Here is a 23,823-nt window from a genome sequence, read left to right on the forward strand (position 1 = left end):
GTTTTTGGTAACAATTAAGCGATTAAAAACGGTATAAAAAGGCAATAAACAAAACACTAGATCGGGGGTAATTCTCAGGAGTTTCAGAGATAACAACTAAACAACTATTCAGGGCATAGATTAAGTATCAGTCTAGAACTCAAACATAAATATAAACTGATCCATTGTCGTGGTATCAATAACTCTATCTGATCGATTCTGTGCGGAAACGCGGAGCACGTGCTCAGAAATCCGGAGCACATGCTCGGCGGTCCATAAACCCTAAACTGTCGTTTGAGCCCAGAATCGCAGACAAGCATTAAAGAACAGGAATGATAAGTTCACAAATCACCTACACATCAACTTTCGCAGGTCTAGGATAATTTGCCCACTAATGTCTTTTCTAGCAACCTATTACACTTTTGATGAATAGATAAACCTAGAATCATAGATTGGGTGATCAAATCAACCTAAGCATTAAGTCTAACAATAGTGAAGACAATCGATTATATAAAGCCCTATTTGTGTTCTGTTGCTAACCCATGAAACCCCTTTTGAAACCCCTAATCTAGCAAAGAAAACTACTCAGACATAGAGAAATGAATCATAGCAAAAGATGAGAAATTCAATGACATAAAAATAAAAAGGGTTCAGAGAATGCTTCACAAGGTAGCCGCTCTTCTCCCTCTCACAAAAGCGTCGCTCAAAAAACAAAAGAAAAGGTATATTATCTCTCCTAAAAACCCTAGGTTAAATAGCATACAAGTAGAGAAAAATAAGGAAAGATTCCAAATTCAAATCTCCCTATTAAAAAGCGATCTCAGCCCTCTTTCTCTCACAAAGGATCGCCTAAAATAAGGGGAATTAGGCAGGGAATCGGCGCCTAGATGCTTGCCACGTGTCGTCATGAAACCGTAGAGTTGGGAGCATGTGCTCGGAAATCGGGAGCATGTGCTCCTGGGTCTAAAATCAGCTTTTCTGCTCCAATTCAACTCCTTTCTGCTCCGATTGCTCATGCTGTTCCAATCCTTGCTTTTAGCTTCCTAGCCTCTTATTATAAACTGAAAAGGACTCAAACAACTACAAAACTATCAAATAAACGGGGTCAAAGTGAGTCAAAACCGTAACATATCACTTCAGCCTCCTAGCTCCACTCCCACTCCAGAAGTTCATTATGTCTCATTTTCCTTTGCTCTTCCTTCTTCAACCATTGACCCAATGTCTGGTACTTTTCTTCCCTCTATTGTTTGTTCTTTTACCGACATTGCTAGGCCTTATGTTTGTTCTCTTCATAGTGATATTTCTGTCCTTTTTGTCTGGGTTATCTATTATGGAGCCACAAACCATATTTTCCATGAACAATCTTCTACAATCTTCTTTCAAACCAATTCACAATGTTGTGAATCTTCTAAATGGCATCTCTATGAGCATTGTTGGGATAGGTACAATTCACTTGGGTAGTAATTTGATCCTTCATGATGTCTTATACATCCCTCAATTCAAATTCAACCTTTTAAGTATTAGTGCCTTAACCAAGAGTATGGGTTATTGTGTCTAGTTTGATGAGCTTTCTTGTGGTATTCAGGATCGTAATCGGGGATTAACGATTGGCAAGGGTAGAGATATCGTAAATCTTTACTTCCTGGATGTCGAGTCTCTTTTTGGTCCATGTACTACTCTTGTGTTGCTGCCTTTGTTTCAAGTCCTGAACTTTGGCACAGTCGTTTAGGTTATCCTTCTATGTCTAACTTCAATCTATGCAGTCAATATTATCTTTAGACAAATAAAAATTGATACTCATTATCATTGTAAAATTTGTCACTTATCTAAACCAAAACATCTTCCTTTTGTTTCTAAAAATCATGTCAGTTCTACTCCTTTTGAGTTAATCCATATTGATACTTGGGGTCCATTCTCTGTTCCTACTCATGATGGTTTTAGATACTTCCTCACCATTGTTGATGATTGTTATAAGGTTACTTGGGTATATCTTCTTAGGAATAAGTCGGATGCCTTACAAATCTTTCCTAATTTTTTCACTATGGTAGAAACTCAGTTTGGCACAAAACTTAAAGGGGTTAGGTCTGACAATGCTCCAGAATTCAATTTCACTTCCTTTTTTCAATCCAAAGGAATTGTGCCATTATATTCTTGTCCTGAAACACCACAACAAAATTCGGTAGTAGAAAGTATTTATCAACACATTCTTAATGTGGCTCATTTTTTATTCTTTCAATCCAATATTCCAATCTCTTATTGGGGTGACTGTATTCTCACTGCACTCCACCTTATCAATCAAACTCTGGCTCCTATTGTCAAGGATAAATCCCCCTTTGAAGTATCAACCAAGAAAATTCCTGACTATTCCGGGCTTAAAACCTTTGGTTGTCTTTGTTATGCTACCACTTCTCCCAAGAACATACATAAATTCGATCCCATAGCTCATGCTTGTGCCTTTATAGGTTATCCTAGTGACTATAAAGGTTACAAACTTCTTGATATTGAATCTAATACTATCATTGTCTCTCGACATGTAGTATTTCACGAGGAGCTCTTTCCTTTTCTTGGGTCTGATACTTCACATGATGCAATGTTTTATTTTCCTGATCAGATACCAACACTTCCTGTGGATTGTAATTCATCTGCTGATGATCCTTCTGCATCATCAGCTTCTGCAAAGCATCAACCTTCTGTTGAGCCTATTAATGATGTCCTTGAACCTTTTGTTCAAACATCCCACATGAAGAAAAGAAGTCTGCTTACCTTCAAGATCACTACTGTCATTCAGTAGGGTCTTTAACCATCCACGAAATCTCTCAGTTTCCTTCTTATGACAAAATTTCACCTCTTTATCTTTGTTTTTTGGTTTCCATTGACAAAGAAAAAGAACTCTTATCATATGATGAGGCAAAGGAAATTCTGGTGTGGTGTAAATCCATGGATGATGAAGTGGATGCCTTGGAGGACACTGAGACGTGGACCATTTGTACCTTACCTCCTGACAAGACTCCCATTGGTTGTAAATGGGTCTTCAAAGTCAAGTTCAATTCTGATGGTTTTATCGAGGTATAAGGCTAGGTTGGTAGCCAAAGGGTACACTCAAAAAGAAGGTATTGATTACATTGAGATTCACCTGTGGTTAAGTTAACATCGGTTAAATTGATTCTAGCATTGTCTGCGATTCACAATTTATCTCTTACGCAACTAGACATCTCAAATGCCTTTCTCAATGTTGATCTCAATGAGGAGATTTACATGAAGCTTCCTCCAGGTTCTGCAGATAGAAAGGATGTTGTTTTACCTCCTAATGCGGTTTGTAAGTTGCAGAAATCTCTCTATGGTCTCAAGCAGGCCTCTCGAAAATGGTTTCTGAAGTTTTCTTCAACCTTGTTAACAATCCTTTGCTGATCATACTTGTTTTCTCAATATCACTGACACTCTCTTCCTATGTGTGTTAGTTTATGTTGATGATATAATAATTGCGAGTAATAATGATTCAGAGATTGATCTCCTGAAGTCTCAGCTTAAATCCTTCTTCAAGCTGCGGGATCTGGGTCCGTTGAAGTACTTTTTGGGCTTAGAGATAGCCAGATCTTCTGAAGGGATACATATCTGTCAACGTAAGTATGCTCTTGACCTTCTTGATGAAACAAGGATACTTGGTTGCAAACCCATCAATATTCCCATGGACCCGCATGTGAAACTCTCCAAAGACCGTTGATACTAAGATTTTTGTGTGTCTTATCCTAGCAGGTTCAATTAACCTTATGCAGTTATAATACTTAAGGTGTCAATCCAGTTGAGAAACTTTACTAACAATTAAGATGCAATCAAGAAATCACAAGTTAAGCCAATTCAATAAGAGTGTTTTTATCTAACAGTCCTAGAATGATCAGAATGCAAAACGGAAATGTGTTCTAGAACTAGAAATGAGAATGTATGACAAGAAGCGAAAATGAATGAAAACAAAAACGAGTCTAAGCATGAACTAAATAGCAAGAAGTAAAACAGTCTCAGGAATACAATAAAAATTAGAAAGAAAGAAGTCATAAGGATGGGGGTAATTGATGTCGGTGGAGTATCCTAGTCTATAGAGTGTTTAACATGTCACAAGCAAACAATCCCTAAACTATGAACATCTCTTCTTAGCTAATCCAATCTCTTGAAAGAAACTACTCAAACTCAACCACTTCCAAACCTAGCTCTCGCTATAGAAACATGATCAAGCATGGCATGACAAACAAGTTCATTCACGTCAACAAACATCCTAGACAACTAATCTCTTAGGGTAGGAACGTAAGTCTCTGGAACTAGTTGGTCAGACATTTCATCGAACACCTTTTGGATGCGGAAATGTCTAAAACCCAGTTCCAATTGATCAAAGAGAAACTAGTATTTCTAACTCTAATCCAGAAGGGATCATACAAATCAAAGCTTAAACACCCTACATCCTAAGATCCTCCACCTAATCTATCCCATCCTCAAGAACTACTACACTACTCAGATCTGAAAATCATCATCAACAATACAAATCCAGAAAACATTGAACAAAGAATATTAGATAGCTAGAAATGAGAAGAACAAGTTTGTAGAAGAAATCAAATGCACATACTCAATGTATTAAAAGATATCTGGATACAAAGTCTANTGTATGACAAGAAGCGAAAATGAATGAAAACAAAAACGAGTCTAAGCATGAACTAAATAGCAAGAAGTAAAACAGTCTCAGGAATACAATAAAAATTAGAAAGAAAGAAGTCATAAGGATGGGGGTAATTGATGTCGGTGGAGTATCCTAGTCTATAGAGTGTTTAACATGTCACAAGCAAACAATCCCTAAACTATGAACATCTCTTCTTAGCTAATCCAATCTCTTGAAAGAAACTACTCAAACTCAACCACTTCCAAACCTAGCTCTCGCTATAGAAACATGATCAAGCATGGCATGACAAACAAGTTCATTCACGTCAACAAACATCCTAGACAACTAATCTCTTAGGGTAGGAACGTAAGTCTCTGGAACTAGTTGGTCAGACATTTCATCGAACACCTTTTGGATGCGGAAATGTCTAAAACCCAGTTCCAATTGATCAAAGAGAAACTAGTATTTCTAACTCTAATCCAGAAGGGATCATACAAATCAAAGCTTAAACACCCTACATCCTAAGATCCTCCACCTAATCTATCCCATCCTCAAGAACTACTACACTACTCAGATCTGAAAATCATCATCAACAATACAAATCCAGAAAACATTGAACAAAGAATATTAGATAGCTAGAAATGAGAAGAACAAGTTTGTAGAAGAAATCAAATGCACATACTCAATGTATTAAAAGATATCTGGATACAAAGTCTAAGAACGTTTTTGGAGGCTAGGTAAAACCTTAAGAACAAAATGAGATAAAAGATAAGATGTCTCCGCAAAGACTTAACAAAACGTATTTATAGTAAAAACATGTAAATCCCTAAAACTTAAAACGACAAGATGAAGAGTCGGTTTGGGAATCTCCTGAAGCGTGTAAGACGGAACGTCTTCCTGACATGTGCGAACGAGTGGTGGCTCGAGTGGGTGATGGTGTTGGCTCGAGTGGTGGAGGGTTGAGTCGACGGGCAGCGGCTCGAGCTGGAGGGTCGAGTCGAAGGGCAGCGGCTCGAGCTGGAGGGTCGAGTCGAAGGGCAGCGGCTCGAGCTGGAGGGTCGAGTCGACGGGTAGCGGCTCGAGCTGGAGGGTCGAGTCGACGGGTAGCGGCTCAAGCTGGGTGTATACGCANAAAACGTATTTATAGTAAAAACATGTAAATCCCTAAAACTTAAAACGACAAGATGAAGAGTCGGTTTGGGAATCTCCTGAAGCGTGTAAGACGGAACGTCTTCCTGACATGTGCGAACGAGTGGTGGCTCGAGTGGGTGATGGTGTTGGCTCGAGTGGTGGAGGGTTGAGTCGACGGGCAGCGGCTCGAGCTGGAGGGTCGAGTCGAAGGGCAGCGGCTCGAGCTGGAGGGTCGAGTCGACGGGTAGCGGCTCAAGCTGGGTGTATACGCATCCACTAAAACGATGATAACTTTTGAACCGCACCTCCGATTGGCTTGAAATAAACGGAATTGGAAAGATGACTCAATTCTCTACAACTTTGATGAATACGTCAAAAGCTAAATCCCACTCGAATGGAACGGCTCGAACGGGGTGGAGTGGTTGCATGACGAGTGGCTCGAACGGGTGTATACGCATCCACTAAAACGATGATAACTCTTTAACTACAGCTCCGATTGTCTTGAAATAAACGGCATTGGAAAGATGATTCAATTCTCTACAACTTTGATGAAGACGTAGAAAGCTGAATCCCTCGACCGGTGGCTCGAATGATGACTCGAGTGGCGACTCGAGAGTGGTGAGAGTGGTGGACTCGAATGGTGTTGGGTCGACTCGAAGGACATGGACTCGAATGGTGTTGGGTCGACTCGAAGGATGTGGACTCGAATGGTGTTGGTTCGACTCGAAGGATGTGGACTCTAATGGTGACTCGAACAGCGTCTCAGACAATGTGTTCCTGACGTCTCCTAGATACCTGAAATACTCCGAAATGCACAATGTATGCAAGGATGATGCAAGAACTACCTAAATATGCAAAGTGTACAAAAGAGGCTAGAAATTGATGCAAAATGACTAGTTATCCTAGCTAAATGCATGACAAATATATGCTAAGCAGAGACAAAATATAGACATATCAACTGTGGCGTGAGTTTGTTGATGCTGAGTCTTATCAGCGTCTTATTGGGAGATTAATGTATCTCCAAATCACAGTCCCAACATCATGTTTGCGATCGAAAAACTCAGTCAGTTTTCTCAGGCCCCTCGTGTTACACATCAGCAGGCTCTTTACAAGATTCTTCACTATGTCAAAGGCTCCATTGGTTAAGGTCTCTTTTACTCATCCAAATCGAAGCTTCAGCTGCAAATGTTTGCCGATGCAACATATTCTTCTTGTCTGGATACGCGACGCTCCACTTCTGGTTGCTGTTTGTTCCTTGGCACCTCCCTTATCTCCTGGAAATCCAAGAAGCAAGACGTTGTGTCCAAGAGTTATGCTGAAGCAGAATATCGAAGTCTTTCAAAGTCCACAGAGGGGCTGGTTCGGATCACGAATTTTTTCAAGGAGTTGAAGATTCCGCTTTCCAAACCTACACTGCTTTTCTGCGACAATGAGGCTTCCATTCACATTGCCACGAATGTCGTCTTCCATGAACGTACCAAACATATCGAGAATGAATGCCACAACATCCAAGAACGGTTAGTTGCTAGTTTGTTTCAATTACTCCATGTGCGTTCTTCCTTACAGCTGGCTGATCCTTTTATTAAAGCTCTCTATCCTGCACCATTTCACGAACTTTTTGGCAAGATGGGTCTACGAAAATCTTCGTACCATCTTGAGGGGGTATATTAGTGTATTTCGGTCAATATGTTAGTGTAAATAGTCAATGTACATAAGTCTCTATTTGTATAAGAGTATTTCAGGCTTTGGTTTAGGCCTCTAACAACTATATTTTTTTTTTTGGCAATGCCTCTAACAACTGTATATAAACTCACATTTGTAATCTTTATTGAATTAATGAGAAAGACATTATTTGGTAAAAGTTTTGTGTTTCTAGGACGCTCTCTGCTAAGGAGGACATGAAAGAGGAGGTCGTACGACTAGGATTTGACCTCACTATGTGTAGCTGAATCCACTATTCGTACTTTGTTGTGGTTCTGCTACATGTTACGGATACGCATAATACCACGCTCCTCTCCCGTGTCAGAAAGGCTGGTTCATGTTATTGGTGATGTCTACTCTAAAATATATCAAACCGAAGAATGTAGTTTACCAGGATGTTGCCTTCTCGGTTCAGTTTGGATTGATCGATACCACTTGGAAGGATTTTGCTGAAGGGGTCATGGTCTTGCATCGCCTTGTTATGCTTCTCATAATGAAAGATTGCTACTTTGATGATCGACTACGTACTCTCTTCGGCTCTTGTAAAATTCAAGCGACTGCTCAAGACGCTTCAGGATAAATTGAGGTCCGCAAAACATGTGTCAGAGGCGAACGGATTTGCTAGGGATGCAATGGAGTCGGACATCTACGACTTGTGGAAGTCGCTCTTTGACAAAGAAACCGAAGTACCATGTGCTCTGGAACGAGAGCAGGGACCGCATTAATTAGCTACTCGCCTACTTGTTTCTTCCTTCCTGCTTGGATTATTTCTATGGCTTATATTTCCCATTTTGCTAAGAATCAAAGTAATTGTTATTTATTTTAAGTTTACTACTGATCAGAATCAAACTATCTTATAATATAGATAAACCGAATTTTGTTTGATGGTTGTGATAAATAGTTGGAAGTGATAGTGTCCTTTTTATACTTCTCTTCCTCTGGCGAGTAAGTACAAACATTGCATATGTAGAAATCAACCTGGTTTTTGTTGTTCTTGTAATGAAATGTTATTTTGTTTATTGTTATCACGGAATGTTACATGCTTATCTATCATACATTACAACGTCACACATGTATTAGATTGAGTATATCGATCTATACTATTATTTCACAAGTTAGGGCAACGGAGCTCTCGATTGAAAGTTCAAAGTTGGCATAATTATGTTTTCACATTTGGGTTCACGGATTACATCTACATGAAAGCATCTCAATCTCATACTAATTAAGTACTAACTATATAACTAAAGTAGCCTCCACTGGAATTAATTAAAGATATAAAACACACTTGGTCTAGCCAAAATGAGGGCACATGTAACTTGGCTGCTAGTCACATCTCATTGTTCCAGAACCGTTTTTTTGGGTTGGTTTCGAATCACATAAAGTGATTTGGTTTGGGTTGAACCGTACCATAAAGGTCTTTGCAGTGTCTGATTTTTATTAAAGTTCAAACTTCAAATAAAGTTTTGGTAGATGATAAATAATATGAACATGAAAATACCTGTGTTGTATAATTAAATTTATATTAATATGACTTCTTTTCATATATTTTTTTTTCATTTGAACTTAATAAAGAGAAAGTTACCGTAGCTTATTTTTTATGCTATAGTTACTTAAATCCACCACCACTTTTTTGATAAATCAACCACATAATAATATAGTTAGAAAGCTTCAAAACTCGTTCCAATGGACAATACTAACGTTACAATAGAGAATACTAATTAAGAGAATGGTTAGTTGAAGTTCAGAGGCAATACTTGAAATTACTAACTTGGTGACTGGGAAAATACACCGGAGTATTTTATTTTATTTTTATTTGGGTGTGAATATATAGCTAAATTTTCTTTTCTGTAACAATTTTTTTAATTACAAAATTAAATACTTGATTTCCATGACATATTTATTTCTTTTTATTTTGAACAGAAAGTCAAAAACCATTTTTTACCTTGTAAGTCATAAGGAAAACAATAATTGTTAATTTCTTTCCATATATATGAAATGCCATAGTCAAAACAAAGTAATTTATTTTCTTTAATAATAATAAAAAGAATACTCCAATTAGGGTTATAAGAAAACAACCAAACACCACACATATATATTAGTTGTCTACATAATCTTCTTATCATATATACACAAGTTAAAAAAAAATGAGTCTCTTCCCTCTCTCTATTCTGAAAGGCTCTCAATTTCATCATCCAGCCAAACCCATGAACGCATCGCTATCTTCGGATGAAAGAGGCAAACGGATCCTCATCGATCCTGTGGAGGACCGGATCAGCAAACTCCCAGACTATGTGTTGGTCAGGATCCTAGCAAGTATGAGACAGAAGATGCCGTCAAGACAAGTGTGTTGTCTAAATGTTGGAGAAGTATATGGAAGCAGGTGCCTTTCCTCCACTTCAATATGCTAATTGATATGAACAAGATGCAACCTCTGGCTCCGGAATCTATAACCCAGGTTTTTTTTCTAATTCTTAGCATGTTGTCTTTACGAGTTCCTAATGTGTTCAATGGAAATGGTTTTTTATTATTATTATTATTATATTTGAAAGTGAGCATATATAGATTAGTAGGATGTGAATCCATTACATAGCTAATAAAAATCTAGACAAAAACAATCTCTTGCCTTATTCTCATAGTTTACATGATATTATCTTTCAAATTAATTTATTGAATTTAACATTTGATAAAACTATAGCCGATTTACATATATATGTTTATTAATTAGTGAGAGTTTAAGCACAAGATATTAAATAATTGTTTTTTTGGAAGGTTATAAACCGTCACAATGGTCATCTGTAGGGCTGCTCAATCATTCATTACGCCCACCTGTTTAAAGACAATGTGCTCGAAACTTGGATCCGATTACTTACTCTTGAGAAACAAACCAAAGCTATTGCACTTTCAAACCATCATGGAAACGGTACGGGAACCAATCCGCTTCAGTTGTCTCCAAACATATTCTCCCATCCAAGGCTCAAAACACTGTTCCTATATCGATACGATTTAAAAACTGCACATGCCTTCAACAACTGCTATAATCTCAAGATCCTCAAACTTGAGAAAATCTATGCTGAGGTTGATGTGTTCAACAAAATTTTTGCATCGTGCCCTTCTCTCAAGGTTTTGGTGCTACACCATGTCATGTGGCTCAACAAAAAGGCTTGCTTGAAGATTCACAACAACAACCTTAAGCTCTTGCATGTGTCTTGCATTGATGTTGATTGCATTGAGGTGTATGCGCTTCTTCTAGATATCTTCTCGACTTATTGTATTCATTTTCCTAGGGGATCTAACTTCGTCATCACGGCCCCAAGACTTTTGTTCAATAATGGCGCAATAGACTTGGCGGGATTCAACATGCACTACAACATTTCACGTCAAGCTCAGGTAAGTACAAGAATTGTATATTATATATCTATTTTAATATATATGTTGTTTGACATGTTAGTTTTTTTTGTATATATCGAAGGAGAGAGAATACATTGGGCATGAGTTCGTGGTGAGTAGAGATGCTAACTATTTGCGGCGGCTTAGATCTTTGACGGTGTTCGTGGATGTAATGAATTCGAAACAAATTAAGCTGCTTTGGCAGATATTGGTAGCATGGAATGGAGTACTCCGTGAGCTCCATGTATTATTTGAGGTACGTACGTTCATATTTTATGCTCCATTTCTAGTTAGATAGGTAGATTTGATCAATTTTGTTTTATCACTTTTGTTTAATTAGTATCTATTATATCCGACAAATATTTATGTATATGTTCTTGTATATATGTAGGATACAATGTTTCCAAGGAAGAAGGTGAATCTTCCATTTGTGGAACACAAAATAAAAAGTGGGAGGGGAAAGTGTTTCCCAATGCTGAGTTCCGTGTGAAAACTGTGTGGATGTATAATTTCAGTGCTTCGAATAAAACTCACTTTGCATTAGCTTCGCATTTTATAACGCAAGGGACTGTAATGAAGAAGTTGATGATCATGACGTCTTTGGTTCCGGCAAACAAGAAGTTAGGTTTAGAAGCAGTTCCTGCAACGGATACATTAGCTAAAGAAGCGGCAGTCGCCAAACTAAGGAAGCTTCGAAAGGGTAACGAGATGCTTAGAATTAGATGCTTCTGATGGAATTTGGTTCAAATCTAGTAGCTAGGATATAATATATCTCTAGTCAAGTGTGACAAAATCTGTTATGTTTTTTAATATGTTTTCTTCTAATATGTGACATAAAATCTTTATGTTAGTTTTGAATGTTTAAATTATATAAATACCATTTTTGCACAATGGCTTACATCAAACTTGTTCCTTCATCTCCCCGATTAGATATTTGTAAAATAGAAAAAAATAATAATGTTGACCTCTTTAATTGGGGTTTCCTCATGTGAAATAATTGTCTAAATCTAAAGTGAGAACAACAATATAGATTGGTAAGACTAATTAAGAGTGAGAGAGAAGAGAGAAAGAAGGTTGGGTCATATATAGAAATACCCTAAAATAGCACTAAAACAAGTTTTAAGATTTGGTGTATTTTTTGTTAAAATTATATATTAACTCCAGCCTAATAAACATATAATCATTCATTCGACACCGTATCCTCATATCCTGAAAACATCATCCATCATCAGCTCTCCGTCCAGTTGATGAATCCCTTTTACATCTTAATATCCTACACTAATGCCATCCATTATCATCAACATAACAAGCAATAGATTTTATATATTGCACGATAACACAATCGACTCTCGTTGCCATTATAAGATTGGCTGAACATGTATCGATGCATAGTAAAGAATAATTTTGGTTCAGAAACTAAGGCTAAGATATCGGAGAGTGAGTGAGTGAGTGGGGTCACTCACAAGATTCTAGGTCGAGTATTTACAAGATCATTAATATAATGTTGACGCAGCAACAGCGAATGGATATTCCCACGCCGCTCTTTCGCCTTCTTGCTTCTTCAACAGACGCTGAAACGAAGAGTCTAGTCCACCAACGTTATCAATTAAAGAGGGTTATACATATATGTAATGTAATATGTGTGAAGTTTATCAGTTCCTTAATCAATTCTCTATTGGACTAAAACCGAAAGTATGCTTCTTAATGATAGCATGTGGGCCAAATTACCAATTAAGTCCATCAACAGCTACAAAGAAAAAGGAAAAATCGTTACGTACAGAGCAAAGGTTACGTTTTTTATCATAAGGGAAGCCTGGTTCACAAGAAAAGTGAGCCCTATCCTTCAAAGTTCCAGGGGTGTTTCAATGGTAATACAAAGATGGGAGAGTTAAACCAAGACAAATAGAGAGAAATAAGAAAATCATCTAAGTAAAGTAAAGAAGAAGTTCGTCTTCTCTACCTAAGGGTTTTGCTGTATCTTTCTTCTCTAATTAATCTTTGTTGCCGGTTAAGCGTTGCGTAAACCATGATTGTTAGTGAATCTACGTTTGTGAGAGAACGTTTGTGGAGGCGAACTCGTTAAATGCTTTACAATTGATTCGTGAATATAATTGAGATTGAGTTGGGACTGAATTGGTGCCACTGTATTACAAAAAAATATGAATCTCTGAAAGTAGAAAGTGACATATAGGAGTTAAGTTTATCGACAAATTCTTGATGTCTATTATAAAAATATATATTTTCCAAGTGATATAAATCCAGCTCCACTGGGTTTTCTAATAAATAAGTTTTTTTTTTGGTTATAGTCCTTGGGTTGTTTGGGTTTTAGACTTTAGAGTTTAGCCTAATTAATTACATCTTAAACCAAGTAAAAATCCTGACAACAAAGAACAACTGTATTTTGCAATTAGAAAACTTGGTTTAGTCTGACATATATAGTGTAATCGTTTTTCCCATATTCTGTACAGATATATTTCTCTTTTTAGTATGAACAGAAAGCATATTTTTTTTATCACACAATAAGGAATATGTTCATTGTTATATTTGTTTCCATTTTTATAAAAATATAATAGTCAATAAATAAAAATAAAATAAAATACCACTTTAATTAGAGTTTCATTACAGTATAAAAACACCACCCATAAATTTTCGCTACTTGTAATCCTTCTTATCTCTTCGTAATCACATATGACATATTTTTAACCAAACCTATCATCATCTCTCGTAGTGTTCTCTTCCAAGTAAGACATGGGTTGCTTCACTCTCTCCACTCTCAAGAATTTTCGATTTCATCGTCGATCCAAACTCACAAATAACGCATCACTATCGTCGGGTGCAAGAGACAAACAGACCCTCGTCGATACGGTGGATCGGATCAGTGAACTCCCAAACGATGTGTTGGCCATGATCCTATCCGTTATGGCCACAAAAGATGTCGTCAAGACAAGTGTGTTGTCTAAACGATGGAAGAATGTATGGAAAGAGGTACCCTACCTCTCCTTCGATATGAGAAAAGCTACCGTAACCAACATGGACCATCCGATCGCTCATTCTGCTCGTGTTGCCAAAACAATAACAAAGGTTAGCGTCTCTCTATTTTTCCAGTGTTTTCTGTCTATTGTTGTTCGACCATAGTATTGATGGTTGAATATTACATGACTAGTAGAGAAAGTCAATTTGAAATCAAATACACTTGTATGTGTTATACAATATGAAAATCTTAGATATATAGAGGCAAACAACAATTTCAGATAATTTATGATGGAAAACACAACAAAAAACATACTCTATGGATTTATTTTTATTTTTTGTAAATACCACAAGAAAATTTCTTATTACAAAAGTTCAAACATGTTTAACTAGGTGAGATGTTTCATATAGGTTTTTCTTCAATTCATGCAATAAAAAGGTAATAACAACGGTTTTCATGCGCAAATTTAAATTCTTTTGAGTTTTGATCAATATATTTGAAAAGGTGAGTATAGATTGTAGACGCAATATTATACGATTTAATGAAAATCTAACAACACACAATCTCTTGCCTAATTCACGTTGTTAATTACATGATATATATATATATATATATATATGTTTCAGTTTATGGAATTTAACAAGTGATTATAACTATAACATTCAAAATTTCAAATCTACATTGTCTATATGTATTAAATAACTTATGTTTTTGTGTATGTGCATACTTGTTTTATTAAAACCATGATTCTTGTTTTCTTAAAGGTTATAAACAACCACAATGTTCATCTCGAGGGCTGCACAATCAAACATGATGATTACCAATGTCACAACGGTGTGCTCGAAACTTGGATTCGATTACTTACTCTTCAGAAACATACAAGGGCTCTCTCACTTATAAACCTTGATGCTAATGCTAGGGGAGTCAATCCGTTCCCATTTTCCCCAAAAATATTCTCCCATCCAGATCTCGAAACACTCTGGCTATGTCTATACGATTTAAATACTCCAGTACCCTTCTACCGATGTCATAACCTCATGATTCTCAAACTTGACAAAATCTCTACTGAGGTTGATGTGTTAAACACAGTTATTGCATCGTGCCCCTCTCTCAAGGTGCTAGTGCTTGATGTCATGTGGGATAACGGGAGGGCTTGCCTGAAGATTCGTAACAATAACCTAAAGCTCTTGCATGTGGCTTGCTCTAATGTTGATCGTATTGAGGTGCATGCACCTCTTCTGGATATTTTCTCCCTTGACTACCATTTTGATGATGCCCAATGTAACGTCGTCATCTATGCCCCTAGCCTTTTGTTTACTACAAACTATGGGCCTAACTTGGGGAGAGTACAAACCATGGTCTATAATATTTCATGTAAAGCTCGGGTAAGTACAAGCATTTGCATTGAAGGAGATAAAGAATCTCAATGTAATTTCATTTATATATTGTTTGACATGTTTAAGTTGTTTATATGAATTGAAGGAGCTAGAAAATCTTGGGGACGAGTTCTTGGTGCATAAAGCTGCTAACTTCTATCAGCAGCATAAATACTTGGCGGTGGCCGTGGATGTAATGAACTGGAAAGAAGTTGAGATGTTGCGAAATGTTTTGGTCGCATGGAATGGAATAAAGAAAGGTTTCTTTATATTATTTAAGGTACAAACATTTTATGCTTCAATTTTAGTTAGATAGATTTGATGTTTTTTTAATTTCATTAACATTTCTGTCTGATTAGTAGGTATCAAATCCGAAACATGTTTATGTATGTTTTTATATAGGATAAGAGTGTTTCTAAGGAAGAAGGTGAATCTTCGATCGGTGGAACACAAGAGGAAAAGTGGGTGGAAAACCTGTTTAGAAATGTTGATTTCAGTGTGGAATCTGTGCGGATGTATAAATTCAGCGGTTCGAATAAGAGACAATTTGCAATAGCTTCGCGTTTTATAACGCAAGGGACCGTAACGAAGAAGATAATGTTCCTGACGTCTTCGGTTCCTGAAAAGGTGAAGTTAGATACAGAAGCGGCAGTCGCCAAACTAATGGAACTTCCAAAGGGTAACGAGAATCTCGATATTGGATACTTCTGATGAATTTTGGCTTGAATTCTAAGTCCTATGTGACAAAATCTTATTATCTTCTGATAAATACATAAATCATGTTGTTTTATTCTTACTTTCTAATTTCTATAGTTACATTTTCTGTTGCCTGTTCAGTTTAAATGAAAAAAAAAAAAAAAATACAGTTTTTTTGCAATGACCTATATAATTTTTTTTAATTTGCTCTCTCATCTCGCCGGTCGGATATTTGTAAAACAAAAATCAATTTCTTTGGGTTTCCTTACGTGAATTTGTCTTAATCTAAAGATGACAACAAAGAATATAGATTGGTAAAAGACTAAGAGAGAAGAGAGAAAGAAGGCATATCCTCGATCCTGAAAACATCATCCATCATCAGCTCTCTCTCCAACTGACCCCTTGTACATCTTAGCACATCCTAAACCAATACCATCCAATTCATTATTGTCATCACCGTCACAAGCAATAATGTACTTTATAAATTATACGAAAACATAGATCGACTCACGTTGAACTCCATGTAGGTAGCGTTCTTTTCCAGCCATTGCTTGTCCATTACCGCAAAGGCCACACAGTAAAGCAAATCAAAGGCCCATTCGTTTTCTGGATTTTCATAATCTTTTTCTAGTCATTAATCAAATTAACCGAAGCTATGATTGATCATAACCAGAGAGATAATGATATGTTTCCATACTTTACCTGATAGCATTTGTAAGAACACCAGCCGTAGAAAACTCCTAGGCTTTACTGCACATGTCGTAAGTATAAAAACCAATTTTGCTTCACAAACTAAGGCAAGGCGTTAAAGAGTGAGTAACACTCACAGGCTTCTAGGTCGAGCATTTGCATGATCATGAAGGTAATGTTGACCCCAGCTACAGCGAATGGATATTCCCAAGCGGCTCTTTTTCCGCCTTGTTTCTTTAACAGACGCTGATATGAAGTCTACACCAATGGAACCGTAGAAAATTACATAAAAGGGTTATGGATTTCTGAAAGTAGAAAGTGACGTGGGAGTCAAGTTTTACCGAGAATGTCTTGGCAAAGAATAAAAGATTCTCCAATGATATGAATCCAGCTCCTCTGATAACAACAGATGCAAGAAAACCAAATTAATCACTATTTGACATGTTCTTATTACTTCAGCAGGAGAGAGAGGGCGAGAGGGAGGGAGAGAGGAGTAACCTGAAATCAGTGGATGGATCTTTTCCTTGCCATCCCATATTTTTCCACTGGTCTGAGACCAAAGCTTGAAGCTTTTCACCGGGATACGTAGCTGACCACAGTGCTTTCAGTGCATCCTGATGGTCGGGTTGCGATGCATCAAAGTAATTCTTCATTCTCTTCCTCAATCTCTTTAGTCGTTCTTCCTATGATATAACCCCTATCAGACTCAGAACACTGAATGCTTCCATAAAAAAACAAATTACTGCAGCTAGTTTTGTTTACCTGCAATGGTGTCAAGTTAGAACAGATACGTTCATATGCTCTCTTGCGGTTGAAGCACACACATGTTAGGCTTTTCTTGATTCTCCAACTAGGTGTGCTACTACAACTTGCATCATCTGCATCCGTAGTAATCAGCCGTGTATAAACAAATAAGAACACACTTGGTTCAAGAATTACATAAAAGCATTTCATACTAATTAAGTACTTACTATATAAGTACAGTAGCTAGCTTCCATTGGAATTAAAGATTTAAAACACACTTGGTCAAGTCATAGGAAAATGAGGGCACCAAGCACATGTAACTTGGCTGCTAGTCACATCTCATTGTCCCAATCCGGTTTTTTTTGGTTGGTTTTGAATCACATTTTTTGGTTTAAGAATATCGAAACATCGAAACCTTCAATTTGGTAAATTCTTTTCAAAAAAACAAAAAAAAGTATTCGATTTATTCTCTCTACAGTTTTTGTTTGGTAAGGTTATACAAAGTATGCTCGGATATGAAAAACTAAGCAGATCGTTTTGGTACGATTTCGCTTCAAACTTTTTTATACGGTTCTGGTTCGGTATAAACTGGTTTATACACTGCTAGTCCTACATATGGTGACAAGTTACCCAATAATAGATATAACTATGTGACCCCCATTGCCACATAAAGACAATGTGATTACTATTTGAAGTGAGTACCACTTGCCTCAACTCCAGTTTATAAACTTTTTGTTTTTGGTTAGGATAACAATTTCATACAACTGTCAAAATTTTGCTCTTCAAGCTGATCTAGACATTTGAGGGGACCAAACATAAAATTCAATTCCAATAGTTAAATCAAGATAGTGTAACAAACATATAGATAGATCTACACAACTGAAGTTTTTGTTTTGAGTCACGTGGCAGACCGACTGAATCATTCACGGATCTTTCAGAGACCGATTAAACTAAACCGGGTGCAATCCTATGATACCGATACGAATTATTATTATTTCACAAAAAAAAAAACTCAAAGGACCCACAAATAAAGAACCTCTCAATCTTAGGTTATGATTCAGACACAATATGAAAACCAATGCTCCTTGTAACCGAGACACCTAATAATTATGCTAAGAAGAGTCCCAAAAATACATCACATCTCGAGGAAAAAAACAAAAAAAACAAATTCTCACAAATGAAATATTCTCTCCGTTTCAAAATATATGATGTTTTAACTAAAGCACGCAGATTAAGAAGTCTTTACTTTTAACAAGTTTAACCAATCAGAAATAATACTGCATAATATAAAATACTAAACTAATCTAAAAATTGCATGAAAATTTGAAAACATCTTATATTATAAAATAAAAAACTTCTCTAAAATATTTTATATTTTGAAAGGGAGGGAGTACTAGAATAATGTTTTCTTGCAGATAGGTTTCTTGTATTATGTTAACAGTTAACTGGTCAAATATACTGTTAGATAGCGGACTTACTCTGCTACAGACACAGTAACCAAACCAGCCTTTTAGCGAATATACACATTTGTGAATCACTTTGCACAGTTTTGCAACATTTTAAATTTGGATAATGGAAATAGAAATATTAAATTGAGGAAAATAGTGATGAGAAACTAGTTCTTAACAAATAAACAAAAAAAAAATTGCATATGAATGGATCTAAATATCACATTATGAAAAGCATAATAATAATTAAGGAAGATAAAAACAAAGATCATTTGTATACTACGATTCTGATTTGATTCGGCGTTACCAATTTTATAGGAAATATAGTTCCAAACAATATAAAAAAAACAGAGTAACAAGGCGAAAGAGAGAGAGAGAGAGAACGTACCAGCGGATGAGGCAGAGGCAGAGGCGTCGTCGGAGTGAGCGTCGCAACCGAGGACAGAGGAGGAGGAGGGAGGTGAGAGATGACGTGTCCCGACGCATGAGATTCTGACAACTCTCATCTCCGGTTTGAGAAATGAGATATTTTATTTTTCTGCAGATTCTTCCGGCGGAGAAGAACGTGCTTGTTACTCTCTTCTTTCTTACTAGTCAGTTTCGGCGACTTCGACTTATTTATACACTATTCGTGTTCAGTCGTTAGCTAAATGACGCATATACCCCTCCTTCATTACACACTTTTTTTTTTTTTTTTTTTATGGACCATTTTTGGTATGGCCTATTATTTACACTTAAATTCACTGGTTCAAAGAGATTGATTATACGGTTGGTCGGTTGTTCCAAGATTATGGTGGTCTGTGGTCATACTCATATCTCTCCTTGTGGGTTGAGAACAATTACTACATTCAGATGATATATATGCCTTCTTTAGAACCCATGAAAGGATTTCTTGATTCGGCAATAGTAATAGAATATGACACAGACACTCAGAACTGAGATTTCGTGGTGTAGAAGTTCCTAAATGAATAGCAAACTAGTAACACTGACTTACTTCGCGGTGTTAAGAACAAAACAAACCAAAATAGAAGCTGGAATACGAAGAAGAAAGAGGAGCCAGGCTAGATCATCTTGTTTTTCATTACAAGTTTACAACAATAGGAACTCTCATCTCAAACCTTACAAGATATAAGTGTCGGGATCAGTGAACCTTAAAAAGACAAAATCAAAACAGATTAAGAGCTGAAACCTTTTAGATGCAACTACCTCAGGTTATTTAAAAAATAATAATGATGTTTTTAGAGAATATATGCCTATCAATGGATTGTGAATCGCAAAATGTAACAAAAGAATCAACTAATGTACAGTATTGGAGGAGGAAGAAGAATGAAAAGACTTAACCTTTGAGAGAAAAAATTGGTCATTTCTTCAGAGCCACCAATCAGGGACTTTCAACCTCCTGTTTCTATGTACAGCGAGCTTGACATTAGGAATCTTGTGTTTCACCTGTCTCCACAACATATTTACTGCATCTTCTCTCTTGGTTGGGTACTGGAACTCAAAGTGATGAGATACGTTATTCAGGCGTTGCCACATTTCCAGCCATTTCTTCTTTGGAAACTGGCGGAGGTTGTTGAGGATGTAGCCCGGTTCAAGCGACTCTTTTATAGAGAAAAAGAGTGAGAATTCTGAGTAGTCTATTTCATCTTCAAAAGGCAGCTCGATTTTGTCGCTTATGATGACCGGAATGCAGTGACTGACAATGGCATCAAATAGGCGGCATGAAGATGGAGTGTCTCCAGCTGGATGCAAACAGAATTTTGAAGATCTCATCCCTTCCGTAGACTGGTGACAAAACAAAACATAAGGAGAAGAATTACTATCTATGTGATACGTTCAACATCAGACATCTTCCTCTAATTCTTCTCTAAATCAGCTTACAAAATGAAGAGCACAAACTAACTGACACAAGTACCAAAGACAGAAACCTTAGTTTGTTAAAGAGAACTCAAGATTTCTCCCATGCCTAATAGGTCCCCAAAAGACTCAAACGCCTAAACACATGAAACACTAGCCTATATATATACTCATGCTTAACGAAACCCTATCACATTGGTCTTGGACTGAGAATGCTGGGTTACCACATTTTCCTAAGATTTAAACTATCATGTGGACTCTCTATCAGGATGTATGAATCCTTGCCTAGTGAATATGAGAGGGGTAGTTGCTTACCACTTTGATGTTTTGTGTTGTTGCCACACTTTTCTCATAGTGAACATCAGAGTTACCAGCTCATAACTTCTCCAACCTCAGACGGATTTTACCTTCGTCTTTCCTAGCAGTATTCCCACGGAAGTAAAGAAGCGTGGTACGAGCCTCGAAAGGATCCCTCATACCATCACCATCACCATCACCATCCTCTGTCAAGGACTCAACAACATGTACATACGGGGAAACAACATCTTTACTAAGACTTGCCATGTCTTTCGGATAACGCCCAAAATCCACAACAACAAGAATCGACGCATTCACTTGTTGCCTTAGAAATCTGAAAGCATTAGGATGTGTCATCGGAATCACATGATCTTTACCTCCTGAACGTTTCCAATACTCTGAATTCTCAAGAAACTCCATTAACTCTACCTGATCCACAACAAGAAACAAAGCCTTTTCTAAACTCCATTGATACTGAATTGGGCAATTTCAGAAAAAAAGATTAAAGTTAACAACTTTGAGCAAACCCATCAACCAAAACTAAATCAGACCATCCACAAACCACCGGAATTTCGAAAAAAGATTCAAAATTTGTAGTAAAGTCAACGACTTTGAGCTAACCCATCAACACAAAACTAGATCAGAACTCCTAAATTACCTGTAACTGCCGATCAAACTCAGTATCAGGATCGGTCATGTTCTTCCCATGAGTATTAAAGCTCAAGGACGAGAAGAAAGGAACATAGAAAGCATCCGCCAAATCCGGATCAAAAACCCTAATTGCTTCAGCATCATCACCTCCCTGAAGAAGCGAAGCCATAAGCCAATACTCAACGCTGTGCTGTCTCTTAATCCCAGAAGTCTGAGGCCAAGAAGGCAGATTCTTCCCTGTGAGTGGCTCAACATCTGAGCTGCGTGGATCCATCATCGCCACATTGAACTTCCGAGGGAGATCGTACATGAATACACGGAGAGGTTGTTTCCCCGTGGAGCTACAAGGAGAGGGTTCACGGAGATAGAAGTAAGGTCTTGGATCGACGGTGCCCATGTAGATTGAGAAAGAAGCAACGAGGAAGATGAAGAAGACGATTGTGCATATGGTTTTGCCGTACATTTCTTCTTTCTGGATAGAGATGGTGAAGGTGAAGGAGAAGGATGTGAGATTTGGATCCAACGGTCTCTGTTTTGGTTTGTTGTTGTTGCTTGATGCTCGTGTTAACGAGTTTAGAATTGGAAGGAGACGTGTTGAGTCATTTGACAACGACAACAAAAACAGGTGATTCGATTCGAGTCGAGTCATTCAGTCAGAAAACAAAATCTACTAAACTCAAGTCTTTAGAATATTTTCTCCTCTTTTTATATTTTTGTTTCCAACTCAACATATAGTAAAACCTCTACAAAATTAATCATATAGAAAAGGTAATTATTAAAATTCTAGAAATATGAAATGAAACAATTTAATCTAAATTAAATCAGTGTTTTGAATGTTATATATTTTGTAGTTTTGGACTTGACATTTTTTATATTTAGAAAAAAATCTTTTGATAGTAAATTAGATAATAAATTATAAAGATTATAGATAATTTCACATTACAAGCTATATATTAATTTAAATTTATGATAAATGATTTTAGAGAAATACCTTCAAATAGCAGATATGATTTTAGTTGTCGTATTTTAGTAGTATTTTTGTCAACAGTTTATAAGAATATCGAAATGAAATGATACATATTCATAAATTAAAGACTTACCTAGAATTTTGGCTGATTTGTGACATTAATATTGAATGTTTACAAGCATAACATAACACTTGTTTTTTTCTTCTTAAAGGTTAGTATATTATCAATTTATAAAGCTGGATTTTTTTTTAATATTTACAATGTGCCAATATGAGACCGAAATTTTTTATTATTTTATAATTTTTATTAATTTTCTAGAATATATGGGGATTGTTGGGGAAAAAAAGAAGGAAAAATTGGAAATAAAGGATCTTTCTCCAAACCTTTGTCCATCTACACTTTATTTTTGTAGGTTTGGTCATATAGGTTTTAATATGCTTTTTTACCCATTTTTACCCTCATTTTTAAAAAATCAAAATAAGAAAAATATAAATATATTTGAAAGTATGTTTATTTCCGAAAATAAGATAATAAAATAGGAAACCTAATCTTTTAATTCTGATACAAACAATCAAAAAATCATTCGCGGAGTTCGCCCTTTTTTCTCCCAAGTTCAGCCGCCGCCGAGAAAAAGTAGATTTCTTCGTTTTGCCCTCTTCGGCTTCCGGGCTCCATGTCGGAGCTGTGGGAGGGTGTAGTTCTTCGACTTGCTTCCTAGTTTTTGTTTCTTTGGTTTAGTTTTGTTTTTTTAGGTGTTGTAGCTTTTGTCAAAATTCCCGTTGAAGTGAAGATCGATTGAAGGAGGGGAAGCAATTAGCGACGAGATCTGGTTGTGGTAGAGACGGATCCGTGTGTTAACAGTTTAGTCTTGGTTGTGGCTTGGTTCTGGTGGTTCTCCTGCGGCTGGTGGTTTGAAGGAGACGAACACTCGTTTTATGGTCTGGTATGGTATCTCTTTCGATTCTCTCTTCTTTGGACTGCGGGTTTTGCAATTAGGCTTTGTTGTTGGTGTTAGTTTGGCTTCAACCGATGGTTTCAAGTTGCAAAGAGAAGTTTGTTGGTTTGTGCCCTCTCTCAAACTTGCCTTGTCTGTTGGTTGGAACTCAATCCTTAGTTCTTCTGCTTTATTAGGTCTCCTAGCTAGTTAGTGTTTGCGCTATATGCTAGGTTTCGTTCTTTCTGCCTGTTAACCGGATGGTATTTTGTTGCTAGCCATCTACTACCTCTCTTTGGCGGCTCTTTTGAGCTGTGCTTTTGGGTTTTAGGCATAGTAGTGGATTCGTCT

General features: G+C 36.8%; 2 protein-coding genes and 2 pseudogenes across 4 annotated transcripts; 2 read left to right on the forward strand and 2 right to left on the reverse strand.

Annotated features, from left to right (window-relative positions):
* On the forward strand, positions 9,598-11,572 carry LOC104701345 (annotated as a pseudogene).
* On the forward strand, positions 13,589-15,898 carry LOC104704699 (putative F-box protein At1g67390). The gene is made up of 4 exons (XM_010420740.1): positions 13,589-13,921; positions 14,576-15,196; positions 15,294-15,467; positions 15,590-15,898. Exons 1-4 carry the CDS (start codon positions 13,589-13,591, stop codon positions 15,896-15,898), a joined length of 1,437 nt encoding a protein of 478 aa, XP_010419042.1.
* Positions 15,957-19,361, reverse strand: LOC104701346 (ELMO domain-containing protein A-like). Of its 3 annotated transcripts, none has more exons than XM_010417014.2 (8): positions 19,162-19,361; positions 17,336-17,474; positions 17,072-17,256; positions 16,915-16,969; positions 16,711-16,831; positions 16,586-16,633; positions 16,395-16,489; positions 15,957-16,304 (listed from the first exon to the last, which is right to left on the reverse strand). In XM_010417014.2, the coding sequence occupies exons 1-8, from the start codon at positions 19,269-19,271 to the stop codon at positions 16,206-16,208; spliced, it is 852 nt and encodes a 283-aa protein (XP_010415316.1). In that variant the 5' UTR covers positions 19,272-19,361; the 3' UTR covers positions 15,957-16,205. The 3 variants fall into 3 exon arrangements, with proteins under 3 accessions (XP_010415316.1, XP_010415315.1, XP_010415314.1); XM_010417013.2 differs by having other exon boundaries at positions 17,336-17,451; positions 19,154-19,361; XM_010417012.2 differs by having other exon boundaries at positions 16,395-16,504; positions 17,336-17,451; positions 19,154-19,361.
* On the reverse strand, positions 19,800-22,252 carry LOC104701347 (annotated as a pseudogene).

Source organism: Camelina sativa, chromosome 7, assembly GCF_000633955.1.
Source record: "Camelina sativa cultivar DH55 chromosome 7, Cs, whole genome shotgun sequence".
Lineage (NCBI taxonomy): Eukaryota > Viridiplantae > Streptophyta > Magnoliopsida > Brassicales > Brassicaceae > Camelina > Camelina sativa.